Consider the following 15,437-nt stretch of genomic DNA (forward strand, 5'->3'; position numbering starts at 1 on the left):
CAAGCATGACTTATCCCCTTTGCTAAGCAGGGTCTGCGTTGGTTGCATTTGAATGGGAGACTAGAAGTGTGAGCACGGTGAGATATTTCCCCGCTTATGGGATGGAGCCACTCTGGGAAGAGCACTTGCATGCAGAAGGTTCCACGTTCCCTCCCTGGCAGCATCTCCAAGATAGGGCTGAGAGAGAGATTCCTGCCTGCAACCTTGGAGAAACTGCTGCCAGTCTGAGTAGACAATACTGAGCTAGACGGACCATGTCTGGAAAACCAGCCTTGACTGAGCCAACTTCTGTGTACTGCCAGACTTCTTCAAAAATTACAGACTACATGCAGTAAGTGAAGCAGTCTGTAGTTTGTCTGATCCGTCAGTTCTTGCAAAATGTCTGGTATCGTGTGCCTCCCACTTGAACCTTTTGGGGTCAAATACCTCTTCTTATCACAGAAGCTCCTCCCAGAAAACCTTCACTGTAGTCAAAGTGGTTCTGGTGCAAAGCTGAGTTCTGCATGAATTGGGGCCCTCCCATGGTGGTGTGTGTGTGTGAAAGACTGACTATTGTGGAGCCTTCAGATTGAAACTCCTGTCTATGCATTATTTCGCATATCTCCATGGCCACAAAGTCTAGACACTTGTGAACTCTGATTTATAGGTGCCTGCCATAGGTTTGAGGCCAGAAACTGGACTCTGTACAACATTGTGGAAACCAACAACCCTTTTTATCGTGATGTTTGCCTGTATTAGGTGTTTATTAGCCACTTCCAAGATGTGTATTATCTCTTTTCCTTTGTACTGGGGTGGGTGGGTGTTGATATTCTAAATTTCTATACCGTTTTTGGAGAAGGGCCCTGTCACTGTTAGCTTAATTTTTGGGGTGGGTGTAAAATGTGGCTCCTGATGAATGAAGGAGAATCTAGCCACCTTTCATCTATCAGTTCCCTCAGTTCAGTACATGCTCATTAATTTCAGTGGGACTTAGTCATGACTGATTTAGTCTGGATTCTGCTCATCATGTTTGATTAGTAACAGCAGGTTTAGAAAATGACATTTTAAAAGAGAATAAACTAGTGAATTAACTTTACCATCATTCAAATCAGTTATTCATTTATATCAAGATTTTTACAGGATGACTTCAAATTGATTAAGGAAGGAGAGCTGGTCTGGTGGTAGCAAGCATGACTTGTCCCCTTAGCTAAACAGGGTCCACCCTGGTTGCATATGAAAGGGAGACTTGATGTGTGAGCACTGTAAGATATTCCCCTTAGGGGCTGGAGCTGCTCTGGGAAAAGCAGAAGGTTTCAAGTTCCCTATCAGCATCTCCCAGATAGGGCTGAGAGAGATTCCTGCCTGCAACCTTGGAGAAGCCGCTGCCAGTCTGTGTAGACAATACTGAACTAGATAGACCTATGGTCTGACTCAGTATATGGCAGTTTCCTATGTTCCTATGATCACCCCTGTTTGCCAAGGTTCTCATGAGGTGCGTTGATTTGGAACTGGACAAGGGTTGCTCTGTGTCTCAGCTTCTTGAAGGATGGATTTCTCATGGAGAAGAAACCCTGTTGTCAATGGTTGCTGTTGCTGAACTGAAAATGTTAGATAACATTTATTTTGCTGTGACAAATATGGTCGCACGCATTGCTTGGCCTCCCTGCATTTCAAATAACTGGAATGGTAGTTAGTCATAAGACTCTTTCGAGTAGGGGAACTTGTATTTATGTAGCTGTTAACTTCCTTGTTTTCCCACTGTCTTGTATTCCCACATCTTTAAGATGAGGCAACAGAATGATTGAGTCATTGTGAGTATACACACAGTTCATGATGAGGAAACACTTTCTCCCCACTCTAGGTGAGTTTACCATTCTCTCTGAGAGCCCCTTTTTTGCACTGAATGCCCTGCTTAATACAACACTTTAGGCTTGTGTGAGCTTCCATTGCAGGCAGTTCTGTAAAGGGACTGGGGAGGCCAGAGTGTGGTGCTGCAAAGGCCACGCAGATGATTCTGGTACAATCTGCAGGAAAAGGATTGCAAGCAGGAAAAGGCCTCTATTTGAGATCCCAGAGAACGCTGCAGTATATAGATAGTACTGAATTGGGTCCACTTGGTTTGATCAGCTGCCTTCAGGAGATCAGGAGAGCTGGTCTTGTGGTAGCAAGCATGACTTGTCCCCATAGCTAAGCAGGGTCTGCCCTGGTTGCATCTGAATGGGAGACTAGAAGTGTGAGCACTGGAAGAGATTCTCCTTAAGGGGTGGAGCCACTCTGGGAAGAGCTGAAGGTTCCCAGTTCCCTCCCTGGCAGCATCTCCAAGAAAGGGCTGAGAGAGATGCCTGCCTGCAACCTTGGAGAAGCCACTGCCAGTCTGTGAAGACAATACTGAGCTAGATGGACCAATGGTCTGACCCAGTATATGGCAGTTTCCTATGTTCCAGGTCAGAGCCTTGCTCCATCTAGCTCAGTATTGTTGACACTGACCGGCAGTGGCTCTGCAGGGTTTCAGGCAGGAGTCTCTCCCAGCCCTACCTGGAGATGCTGCCGGGAAGTGAACCTGGGCCCTCCTGCATGCAAGCACATGCTCTTGCACTGTCTGGGGATCTCTTATAGTAGATAGTGCTTGCATGTAGTCACCCATCCAAATGCAAACCCTGCAAGAGCAGCACCCACCCGCAATGACTCATGCCCGCATGCATCAATAATGGGCAGTCACACAAGCAGATGAAACACAACTACAGAGGTACATTTAGATTAAAACAGTTGCCTTGGGACAGGCTTTGAAAGGAGAGTGGAAACCCTGGTGCTAGAAATACAATTGAGGTGTGCCTGGTTAGCTCTGTTCCCGAGTACCACTTCCTTGATACCCTGTCTTTTTATCCTTCAGCACGGAAGACTCATATAATGTTTACTAACATAAGAACAGCCCTGCTGGATCAGGCCCACAACCCATCTAGTCTAGCATTCTGTTTCACACAGTAGCCCGCCAGATGCCTCTGGAGAGCTCACGGGCAAGAGGTCAGGGCCTGCCCTCTCTCCTGCTGTTGCTCCCCTGCAACTGGTATCGAGAGGCATCGTGCCTCTGAGGCTGGAGGTGGCTCACAGCCACCAGACTAGTAGCCATTGATAGACCTGTCCTCCATCAATTTGTCTAAGCCCCTTATAAGGACATATGTGTAGTTCTTGCCACAACAATTTCCGTGTACTATAAGGACCTCTTCATACATGATGTAGGTAGGTGTCTGAAAATGTATATCTTGCACACACACTTCTCAAAGTGCCCGTGTGAGCTGCAGCTGCTATTGCGCGTGTGTGCAGTGGCAATTCAGGCTTGTTGCTGTTTGAAGTAAAAAACCACTCAGGTGCTTGTATCTTACATTCGTAGTGCCTTCCGTTTAGCCCTGATCTGTCTCATGTGTTAAGCATGTGTTGCCTCATTTGTTAAGCATTTTCTGCACAGAAGGTACTTTGAAGAAATCCTAGTAAATATTTGTTGTGATCATCATAGTGTGTGTAATTGCAGAGCTGTGGAGAAGCAGCCAACTACAGCTAACCTTATGTTAAAATATTTCTATCCCTCCTTTCTTTGGTAAAAGTCAATTTTTAGAACAAAATACAATTCAAAAAGGAGCTAAACAAAATCATTAAAAGATGACCCCGCAGAGGATAAAACACAGATGAGCATCAAATCAGCGTGCTGCTGAGAGCAAAGAGAACTGTTTTAAAAGTCAAGACTCTGCATCTGCCAACCTTAGATGGAGATGCCTCTACCAGGTGGGTAGCTGCCTGCTTCCCCAACTGGTTGCAGTTTGCTGTGATAGGGAAAGGGTTCCCTTAGTACATCTGAGCAATTCCCCCGGCTTCAAAGCATTAGTTTGCTGAATGGTATCCCAGGTCATGGGCAGGCAATTGGGGGAACACAAGCAAGTGTGGAAACAGTCTAGAATAATCCTGGCACATAAGGGAATGACCTTAGCATTAGGGATGTGCATTAATCATGATTTGAAGAGTGATTCACTGCGCAGTCCTCGCATCTTTAGAATGGAGGAGGGCAGGTCCATGCCTGCTCCTCTGCCCCTCGCCGCCACGGTTTCCTTAACAGGCTGCCACAAAGGCCGTGGGCATGCCATGTGAAGGAAGCTGGGTTGGGGGTGCCAGGGGCATGCAATGATAGCCGCAGGTGAGGGCGGGGGAGTGTTGCTGATACAGGAAGCTGTGGTGAGCGGCGGAGGCGCAGGTATGGACCTGCTCTCCTCCCTTTTAGAAGTGCTGGGGCTGTGCTGTGAATCGCTCTTCGAATCACAATTCATGCACACCCCTTCTTCACATAACGGAGCAAAATGAACGAAGGGTATTTCCCCGCCCCCCCAAGCTTTAATCAATGGTACATTTATTTTTAAACAAATCCTGATGTTTGCCAGTTAAGTGCATTCTAAGAGATCTTCTCAGTTTTGTACTGATTTTAATTTGGATGCAACGGGACTTGTATTTCCACCCCACACCCCCGCCCACAGACCATCACATGAATGGGGGCAGCTGGATCCTGATGGAAGCAGAATAAATAGTTTCAAATCTCCAGCTGCAAGTGCTACTTGGAGGAGTGAGAGAACTTCGCACTTTCACACACCATGTCAGTGTTGGGGTCGATTCTCTTCACAATCAGCCGGCTAAAGGGGGTGGTGTTATCTTTCTCAAAGGCAAGGAAGTAGTTTTCCTCTAGGGTGGACTCAAATGTGAAGTGATGGTTGCTGCCTCTGGAAAAATGTCTTTTGATGAAGATGACATCACTTCTTTCTCCTGGGATGCTTCTTGGAACGTTGCCTTCCTGAAAGGAAAAGAATATGCTCCTGGCTAATCTCCCCTAAATAGAAAATAATATAAACGGTGGTGGAAACAGGGTCTGAGCAGCACCCCAATCCCTGTCCTGGTCAGGACTCTGGAAAGCAGCACAGAAAGATCATGTGGCTTTGCAAAACTGCCAGTTAGAGATATGTGATGGTGGTTAGGAGGGCTTCTTAACATTTGAATTAAACCCCTTGTCTGAGAGTGGGCTCAGACTTACGGCTTCGCCCCCCTGCAAGCAGTCCTGACGCTGCCTGCAAACATCCTCACATGGAAAATGCAACATGCTAACCAAGCACTTCCAGTCTGTAGCCACTTTTCATGGGTCATGAGGCAAGGTGAAGCTTCTGGTATCAAAACGTCTTGGCTGACCCTGACTCTAGAACTGCTGCAGCCAAGAGCCCCAAGTGTCTGGTTTGGACACGCAGTATGTTATAAGCTGAGACCATTGAGACCGCTTGAAGTGCACAGAATTCTTTCATTACTTTTAGTGGCTTTCCCCAAGAGCTCGAGCTGGCTCAAAGGCTGTGAGGAAAAGGGGTTAAACATGAATACTGAACACGTGTTCGCCCTTTTCATGGGCAACGAAACTGAATGGGGAAACTAAGGCAGGCACTCCATGAAACCCACTCAACGTGTTAACTAGAGAGTTAATAAAAGGGCAACTTAACAAGTACAGTGCTTGAAATCTTGGCTTACCCTAAATGCCACTCTCATATTTTCTCCTGCTTTCTCGACATACATGTGGTAAGTCTTGTCTCTCCACTCAGTGCTGAAGGCCACTGGCAACGCTCTGGGTACAGTGTCTTGGTAGTTGTGGATGGTGAACCTGATTCCAGATGCTGAATATGAAGGACAAGCAGCCAGAATTTAGTTGAAAAGGCACCTCGCACTGGCTAACAAAATCCAGACTCCTACGCTTGCCTTGCTGTTTGTTGCCTGCCATCTGCCCCTTCCATCCCATCCCTCAACTCTTCCTTTGATCTGAAGGAGGCAATTCTGATGTGTCCTGGTGCTCTTGCCTGTGGCTAGTAGCAGTGAGTGCATGCCCATTACATGATTAGATGCTTGACTAACGGATAAAAAGAGTGTCTTGCTTGGTTCCAAGTTCCCTCCCTGGCAGCATCTCCAAGACAGGGCGGAGAGGGACTCCTGCTTGCAACCCTGGAGAAGCCAAGTCTGTGTAGACAGTCCTGAGCCAGGTGGACTAATGGTCTCTTGGTAGAAGGCAGCTTCCTATGTAGTGAGAATCAAAGCTTGTATTCAGGAGGCCCTTTTTGCTCCATCTCTCAATCGCTCTATCAATCTATCTATCACATTTACAAACTAAAAGCACAAACTTTTATAGAAGCATGGGTTTGAAGCAAAATAATTCAGGCTGAGTTAGGGGTCAGCTTCAGGTGCCTGTTTCTTGCCTCCAGGTTTGCAGAAATAGACTTTTATCTTAGTCTTATGTATGAGCTGGTGTGGATCTGGATTTTTTTGTTTTGTTTTGTTTTGTATTTCAGCAAACAGAGGTGTGATGGGAGGAGTTCTGAACACTTTCGTCTCCTATAACATCTCTCTTTCCTAAAAGTTTGCTTCCAGTTTGCTTGCCCAGTATAGCTAGCTACAGATTTCCAAGGGACTCTGCAGAACATCTAGTCCCATTCCATGCCCCACTGCAGGTACAGCTCTAGCCCTATTCAGATCTTACATTGTACATGTGTACCAGTGTCTTTACGCATGTACATGTTTTGATGTGAACTAGCTTTGCCCGCGCAAAGCATCTGCATGCCAGTACTGGATTGCTCTCATCACCCCCCACCACAGCCTCCTGCTCCTCCTCCCCTCCCTCATCCCATTGCTCCTCACCCCTCTTGGTCACCAGTGCTGATTGGCCAAGCTGCAGCCCCCTAACCCCTGGGTCCTCCCCATCCTCCCCCAAGCCCTGCTCCTGCTCCTCAGCCCCACAGGAGCAGCGGTGGCTGACCGGGCCCTTCCTCGCTGCTGCCGCCGCCATGGCCACTCGTTCCCCTCAGGCTGCTGACAGCCCCGGGCCTGTCCCTTGCCTGCCTGCCTGCCTCCACCAATGGCCTCGGTAACTACGAGCAGCAGCAGTGGCAATTGATCAGGCCCTTCCTTGCTGCCACTGCCCCGCCACCAGAGAACTTGCTGCCAGAGAAGCTCACTGGCCTTGGTATCCCCACCCACGCACACCTCCAAAGTCACTGTCGATTGGTTAAGCACTGCATGGGCAGGGCTTGCCACGTACGACCTAAGGCGTGCACGCTATCTATGTATATGGCTGGCTGGCTGGCTGGATATGCATTCATTTAAAAAATGAACCTGGTTACAGACGCCTCTCAAATGCAACATGCAGATAGGAAGTTTACTGCTGTATGTGCACTGAATGTATAACATATGAATAATTGTACATGTGTACAGATCTGTCCATGTGTACATGAATATAAAATATGGATAAGCCTTCTGCGTCTTGAGCATCTGCAAAGAGCGGAGATCCACTCCTCTTGGTAGCTTCTTCCATCGATCACTTCCCCCATACATGTGTATACTCTGCTTTTCAGCTAAGATTGATCCCCAATATGTAACCTAACTACATGTCCAAATGTGTGAACATCAACCCCTTTCACACATTACATTGATTACATGTACAGCGGGAGGGAAGCCACAGCTGGTAGCCCCACACCTGTTCAATGAGTGTGAAAGCACCTACGTGTGTACAAACTATATGCGCATAGGCTCAATCCGTGCAATTGGAAATCTTTACCCAGGCAAATCTCCCATTCATAGAATGTGTCCTGTGTACATGCGTGAAACCTCTTTCATATTTTCACCCAGATGTGTATATGGGCAGAGACAAGGGCAGCAAGCACAATCCCACATCTCGCTATGTGTGTGTGCAGCTGTGTGAAAAGCGTATGGGAAAAACTATATTGAAGCTGAGAGAAAGAATTCAAAGGTATTTCTAGGTAAAACTTGTTCAGACTTTGGGGAGATTTAGAACAGTTACTATACCTGCTCCCATTTCTGACTTTGTTATAGACTGAAATATTGCCTTGTCATTTTCCTGATTCTGTGGTCTTGCCACAAGGATATGATTCTCCATGTATCGGAAGATTTGTGCCTCTTCACATTTCCCTGATATTCTCCAACTGTCAGATTCTAGGTCTTTAAACAGATACGAGGCACAGAATCAGAATGAGGGTTGCAGCTTTGCTCTTCCAGAAAGTAAATGCAACAAACATCCCATAAAACACACTCACAAACAATTCCCACACAATCCTATTTGCAGAAACAACTGCTGGAGATGGAGACAAAAGTGATGTGTGTTTTTAAAAAAGGCATAATAACAATGTGTTAAAAATAATTTTCTGACCAGATATAATTTATCAAATATTTGGGCCACTGAATAAATACCTATTGGTCAAATTATAGTTCAAGGAGAATTCATCACAGTACAGAATAGTAATATGGATACATTCTTATGAATGTCACTGCAAGAATACTTCCTAAACTGGCTTTTAAAAGAATAGGTAAAAGCAAAGTAAAGATCATTATATAGAAATGATGTAATGTCAAGAGGAAAAACAATTAATGTTCCACAACATTTGACTGTTGATTGAAATAGTCAATACTAAACATAATACAAACATTGAAAAGCATAACAACCTGGCACAACCCCAGTTGGAATGTGTCAAGAATGGCAAGCAAAGTACTGAGAAATATATATCAGAGAATTGTTCATGCTTACCTGAATCTTATTTGTTTCAAGCAGGCAATGTTGGAAGGGGAGAGAAAGGGAAAAATACGTGTTAGATTCCAAATCCATGGAAGAGGGCAATTCATGGCCAGTTTTGTTCCATTCTTAGAATAAGATGGACTCCACTCCTTCCTCCCAATGGTATATTGGGGCCCACTGTCAACTGGACAGACTGTAGACAGACTGCACACAGAGGAGTTACGTCACTAGCAGACATGATTCCTGAGTATTTCCTCATTGAGCAGGGGGTTGGAGCAAGGGGACCTTCAAGGCTCCCTCGCAACTCTGTGATTTGAGGAGTACGTGACCTTTTGCTTTTAAAAAGCCTTTCCTGCTCCACATAAAACATGATTGGCTTCAGCTGAAGCCTCAAAAACAAGAATTAGCTGGTCAGAAAGCTCCTTAAATTAGAACCTCTAATTCCAGAGCATCCCCAAGTGGTCTCTGCCTCCCTGCCTCTCCTGAGCCTTGACCACTGCCTGTGTGGCCCAGTGCTGCCTAGTTTGATCGGCAGCTGTCCCCAAGCCATGGCAGAGCCTGAGCAAGGCTGCCAGTTCCTGGTGCCATCCTTAATTTTGGAGGGATTTGGCACTGGAATGAATGAATCACTTTATAACAACCCTTGATCATCAGATATACATTCAGCATTAGACTTTTAGACACCAGATCAGAGCTATGTCAAATGTTCAGATTCCTCAGCGCTGCTAGGTTCTTGGGATTTTGCTTCACCCCCTATGTCTAGTAGGGTTGGGTCCTGCTCTCAGTGTCGGAGGGTTCCTGCTGCCATGGGAACCACAGTAGTTGGGTGTCATCCTGCTGCCACAAAATCCAACATTTACCAGATAAGCCAGTCTGAAGAGATACCTTCAAAGGAGAGGGTCCCGTCCTCTTCAAAGTGCAGGAGAAACACGGGCTTTAACTGATCATCCACCATTGCTTTATGTGAAAAGAAATAAAAGGAAGATGTCAGCACTCAATAACCAGTCTCTCCAAAGTGAATCAGGATAGGGCCTGCTCTGCTCCATACTTAGGGGCTCAGCTCTGTCCATGGCATTACCGGCTGGCTCTACAAAGGCCATGCAGAATTAGGTCCCTTGCCATTTGTACAAGAGCTCTGTGGCCTTTCAGTTCCTTCGCAGAACTCCAGCAAAATTAGGGCCCCAAGATGGTGCAATTCTCTGGAAGCTTCTCAGTGTGTCTTTCCTGGTTGCTGCACTGGGCAGGATTGCCAGCTCTTGACATACCCTTACCCTAACCCTGACATACAGCACCTATCTGGGGAAGCTTTCCCTGGCTCCAACATTACCTAGGTGCACCTCTGGCATGAAGATAGCTTCATGCGTTTCCCTGGCATGAGGATAAAGCAGCAGGAAATGCTTTACCTGTTTAATGCTTGCACATCAACCAGCTAGGAAACTCTAGCAGGAACCCTAACCCTAACCCTCTCTTGGAGATGCTGCCGGGGAGGGAAATTGGAACCTGTAGATGTGCTTCCCAGAGCAGCTCTATCGCCTGTTCAGAATCTCTTCCAGTGCTCAGACTTCTAGTCTCCCATGCATATGCAACCAGGGCGGACCCTGCTTAGCTAAGGGGACCAGTCCTGCTGGCTACCGCAAGACCAGCTCTCCTCCCCTCCTCAATCAGGACACCCTCTTGTGGTGGGACACGCTGTTGCCCTGGAGCTGGGCGGGGGGGGGGGTGATCCGTGGTCCCTCTTCCCGTGGGGCTCCCCCCACCCCACCCCACCGCACTTGCCCTGCTGCATACACAACCCCCCCCCCCCCCACACACACGCCAGCACAGTTCCTCCTCGCGGAGGTGGCACTCCCAGGGATGCCAAACTGCCGGCGGAGGAGCGAGCGAGCGAGCAGCCGCCGCCACCCCGCGCCCAGCAGAGGCTCCTCCTGCCGCCCAGCTGCGAAATCCTCGGGCAGGGATTCGGCGCCGCAGGCTGGGGGGACCGGCAGCCTCGGCAGCCAGGGCGCGCGCGCGCGTGCAAAAGGTGCCCCCCCTTCCCTCTTTAGCACGCGCGCGCCAGCGGCCTCCGCAGCACGACCATCAGCCCCGGGCAGCGAAGACCGCGGGGCTCCAAGGGGGCCAGCTCGGATGGGACGGGGCGCGCGCCGCGCTCCCTTGCCGGAAGGTGGGTGCTGGTTTCTGGAGCAGCGGGGTGCCTGGAGCAGCGCTCACCTCTGCAGGTGGTGGCTGCCTGCCTCCTGCTGAAGCCGGCTGCTGCGTCCGTCGGACTCGTGCTGCTGCTCTGGCGACTGAGTGGCTGGGGAAGTGCGGCGCTGAGGCGGGAGGGGGCCAGCCCCGGGAGGCGAGCCATCTCCGCCTCCTCGCCTGGCCCGCAGGAAGGAGGAGGCGCATCTGGTGACAGGGACGGCCGGGCTGCCCGGGTGGCCGTGGCGCCTCCATTTCCAGAGGCAGTCTACCGCTGAACGCCATTTGCAGCAGCCGAGGAGGCCCCTGCCTTCATACCTGGCTTGGAGAGCTTCCTGGTCTTGCCAGGCTGGCGGTGGCCGGAGGAGGGCAGGGTTGCTGAACCTTTGGCCTGATCCAGCAGGGCTCGTTGACTTCTCTGCCGCCCCCCCCCCCGGTCTCTATCTCAGGATCCATATCCTGCCCTTCCAAAAGCCCTCCGCGCCTAACACTCCATGTCCACCAGCCAGTCAACTAACATTGGAAGTAAGAAAAGCCAGCAAAGGATTAAGAAGACGTTTAAACAACTGGCTGGATACAAAAACCACTCTGTGGAAAAGAAACCTCAAGACTGCTGCCCACCCCCCAAAAAAAGTCATGGGGAGGAGGGGGTGGGCCTGGGAATGTGTTGTTGGTGTCACCCACCATCTTTGCCATCATCCAACAATGGCACAAGTGTTACAGTACACAACATGAGATTTCACAACCAATCGGCTTAGGAAGTGGTATATTTGTTTTCTGGTTTATGTTTCCTGTTTAAACATTTCTCTTATCACTAGAAGGGGAGAGCTAAGTTACATAAAATACTCTCCCTTCTATCAGTTTGTGTGTGTGTGCCCATGAAATCCCCAGGAGTTAATTTCTAAGAAGGGAGGCGATGGAGCCTGGTTCATAGCCACATTCTCTGACCAAGACATTTCCTCCTAAGCCTCAGTGTGTGCATCTGCCCTCTGTCCGGGCTCAAAGGACTGAATCTCCAGCACTGAAAAGAGTACTCTGCTGGAGATTAGTAGGGACTAAGCCCGATCTCCAACTATGTGCTTCACTGGCTGTCATCCTAGCCCTGAGGGTCTTTGAATCCTTGGTGATTATTAGGCAATCAAAAGAATTTGATGCTCCAATTTTACACAGAGGCAAATGGGAGCAAGTTGTAAAGCACACACACACACACACCACTGCACATGACTGAAGGCTATACTCTACCTGACTGGATGCTGGATTCATTTATTTTGCCATTTTCTATCCTCCACTGATCTAAAAGGCAAGAGAATGATGGTTCTTACAGCAACATATAATTGCCCTACAGTATGTTAGTGACAGTTAAGAACCTAAGAACAGCCCTGCTGGATCAGGCCCAAGGAGGCCCATCTAGTCCAGCATCCTGTTTCGCACAGTGGCCCACCAGATGCCGCTGGAAGCCACAGGCAGGAGTTGAGGGCCTGCCCTCTCTCCTGCTGTTACGTCCCTGGAACTGGAGTTCCAAAACAGAACTTAGCAGCTGCAGTGTGTGTGCGCGGCTGTAGGCTGCATGGCACCTGCATGCATGCGCATGAATTTACTGACGTGTGCTGGGAACAAAATGCATCCATTCTCTATTCGGAGCTTTAACTACTCTGATAGGGAGAACTGAAACCTGAAAAGTGACAAAGCTAATGATTTCCACCATTTGCTATTTATTGATTTGGTATATTTGTATACTGCCCCCCAACTTGTGTCTCTGGGTCATTTACAACAGATACAAACATGAATTAAAACAACAATTAAAACATTAAAAACAGTTTTTAAAAAATTCACACTACTAATCTAGTTAAAAGCCTGGATGAACAAATGTGATTTAAGAGTCTTTTAAAACATTGTCAGAGATGGGGAGGCTCTTATTTCTGCAGGGAGCGCATCCAAAGCCTCCGGGCAGCAGCAGAGAAGGCTGATCTCTGAGTAGCCACCAGATGAGCTGGAAGCAACCCCTGCTAACCTGGCAAAGATGCAATGTGGTGATTCTCTTTATTTAGCAGGGGGAGAGTAACGGGCCCTATCCACCCCCAGCACAGGACGTCCAGTGACTGTTGCTGCTTCCTATCTTATGTTTCTTTTTAGATTGTGAGCCCTTTGGGGACAAGGATCCATCTTTCCCCCCCCCCTGTGAAAACCGCCCTGAGCCATTTTTGGAAGGGTGGTATAGAAATTGAATCAATAACAACAACTACAACTACAACAGCAACAACAACAACTGCAGGCAGGCCTCCCCAGATGATAGGTGGTGGGACTCACAATGAAGAAGGCGCGCTCTTAAATGCCCTGGATTTAAGTTGTTTAGGGCTGTATAGGTTATAACCAGCACTTTGTATTCTGCCTGTAAATATCTTGGCAGACCTGTCATTCTTTTAATAGAGGTGTCCTGTTATTATGATCTGCTGGGGATGACCCAGAGAGGCCCACTTGGCTGCCACATTTTGCACCGACTGCAGTTTCGCGACTACAGACAAGGGCAACTCTACAAAGAGCACATTGCAATCTGGAGGCTACTAGCATAAGTACTACTGTTTTAAGGTTGTTTATCTCAAGAAGTGGGGACACTGGCCTATCAGCCTAAGCTGATAGAAAGCACTCCTGGCCTGAGACACCAGAGAGTGGTTTGGATCCAGAAGTGCGCCCAGACAACGTCCCTGTCTGGTAACTGCATACCACACAGTGTATCTGGACCCACTAACAGCTGTAAACAAGACATACTCCACCAAAAGAAAAAAACAAGGGCCAAACCAGGAGCAAGTGATGAAAACAGGGGCTTCCCCTGACAATAGAGACCATTGGTGCACATGGCATAAGGGAGATCGTATTCTGTTTTGTGTCACTGACTGTGGTCAGTGTGATTTGAATGCTGCTGTGTGTCTCTCTGGGGAGGGAACATTACTGGAACTGAAGTGGCATATTCAGAGTACAACACACTGACGAGAAGGAACTGAAATTCACGCAGGAGAGGAAGTAGACACTAGCTTTGTTGTGTGGGTTTACACCTCAAAGTGTTTGAATCCCAGAAAGATCATGTTACGGGTAACTAGGGTCCATGCATTAGGAAGTGAATTTGCAGTATGGGGTGGTATTTGTATGTCTGGTAAGGATGATGTTGTGGGAAGTTTGTGATTCATCTACACCCCGGCCTTCAAGAATCAAGGTCAGCACAGTAATTTTTAAACTATGATGCTACCTTGTCGATGTAACCAGCCTATGAGATTCCCACCACAATTCTGAGTTAATTCAGGTTATTCTAAACTGGTGGGAAATCCTGAGATTTCAAGAAACCTCTGCAAAAAAGGACTGTGTCAGGAAATTTTTCTGTCTCTGTTCAGATCAGCATCATAATGGTTCATGCCAGATATTCTGCTCATTTGCTGGAAATTCTAATTCCCCTTTAGTGGAAATGCTTGACTAACAATCAGAAAGTTGCTGGTTCGAATCCCCGCTGGTACTATATTGGGCAGCAGAGATAGAGGAAGATGCTGAAAGGCATCATCTCACACTGTTCGGGAGGAGTCAATGGTCAACCCCTCCTGTATTCTACCAAAGAAAACCACAGGGCTCTGTGGACGCCAGGAGTCGAAATCAACTTGATGGCACACTTTACCTTTATTTTATATTTACAATTATAATGATATTGGCATTGGCTCCAAGGAGGACACTTTATCCACAGATTAGTAAAGTGGCAAACTATTCAGCTGAGAGGCTATTAAAACTCCATTTAAAAGCAACTTTATAATGCCAGGGGGCCTGTTTCACCATTGTTTTAAGTTTGCAAATTAGTTTTAAATGCCACATTCATATTCACATGTCTTAACAAGGATCACTTAGCATTCGATGGATGCATCTCTGCAGGATATAAAGTGGAGAATTCTTCCTGAGGACCTACTGACAGTCTTGACATTTGTGCTGCAATGAGAGGTTGCATTCGCTACAATTGTACAGTTCAGTTTCTGGTCTTCCTTCCGTTCTTATCTTCCATGACGTAATTTAACTTCTTCGAATGTTTGATTAGCTACATTCTCATCTGCTGAAAAGCCTAAACGCCACAGTGTGGGCCTGTTAGCAATTTTTAATAGGATTAACAGTACGGTGTTTTGTCACAGTTGTATTACATTGGAAGATACCCTGGCTATGCCGTCACAAGCCATTCTGTACAATTTCCAGCTGTAAATGTTCTGTGTGCCAAAAACATTTTCCTTGGCTGCATATCTAGGCGTCAAATAAGGTTTTCAGCTATTAGAGTCCCCATATTCTGGAACTGTTTTCCTGGAACACTTATGGGAAGAAATAAAAGTCTTACTGGGTTCAAGACATAGCCAGATACATTTTGAAGGGCACTCTGAGATTTTTCTATGCTGATATTTTTGGACTAGTGACCAGTGTTTCATTCCAGTCTGATTCTAAAAGTTGCTTGCTCTACTAAAATGTGTTTTATCTATTTAGGGTTCACACACTGAACCAACTCTCTGTACCACCAGATATATTTTGACCTGATCAAATGGACCATGGCTGTGAGTTCTGACTTGCAAAAGTTATTCACATGTTTATGTCGTCTCAAAGTTTATGCAACATTTTAAATGAAGCAATATTCTGGAAATGTTTATAGTTCTATTTCCTCTTTTTCTGCCTCACG

At 47.3% G+C, this 15,437-nt stretch overlaps 2 protein-coding genes across 3 annotated transcripts in view; one reads left to right on the forward strand and one right to left on the reverse strand.

Annotated features, from left to right (window-relative positions):
- Positions 1 to 15,437, forward strand: part of BCO2 (beta-carotene oxygenase 2) — a 45,727-nt gene that overhangs the window by 11,146 nt on the left and 19,144 nt on the right. The gene's annotated exons all lie outside the window — the stretch shown is intronic.
- LOC128333619 (interleukin-18-like) lies at positions 4,425 to 10,932 on the reverse strand. Of its 2 annotated transcripts, none has more exons than XM_053269260.1 (5): positions 10,778 to 10,932; positions 9,452 to 9,523; positions 7,843 to 7,995; positions 5,524 to 5,666; positions 4,425 to 4,807 (listed from the first exon to the last, which is right to left on the reverse strand). In XM_053269260.1, exons 1-5 carry the CDS (start codon positions 10,914 to 10,916, stop codon positions 4,571 to 4,573), a joined length of 744 nt encoding a protein of 247 aa, XP_053125235.1. In that variant the 5' UTR covers positions 10,917 to 10,932; the 3' UTR covers positions 4,425 to 4,570. The 2 variants fall into 2 exon arrangements, with proteins under 2 accessions (XP_053125235.1, XP_053125236.1); XM_053269261.1 differs by lacking the exon at positions 10,778 to 10,932 and adding an exon at positions 9,615 to 10,248.

This window comes from Hemicordylus capensis, chromosome 8 (genome assembly GCF_027244095.1).
Source record: "Hemicordylus capensis ecotype Gifberg chromosome 8, rHemCap1.1.pri, whole genome shotgun sequence".
In the NCBI taxonomy this organism is placed as follows: domain Eukaryota; kingdom Metazoa; phylum Chordata; class Lepidosauria; order Squamata; family Cordylidae; genus Hemicordylus; species Hemicordylus capensis.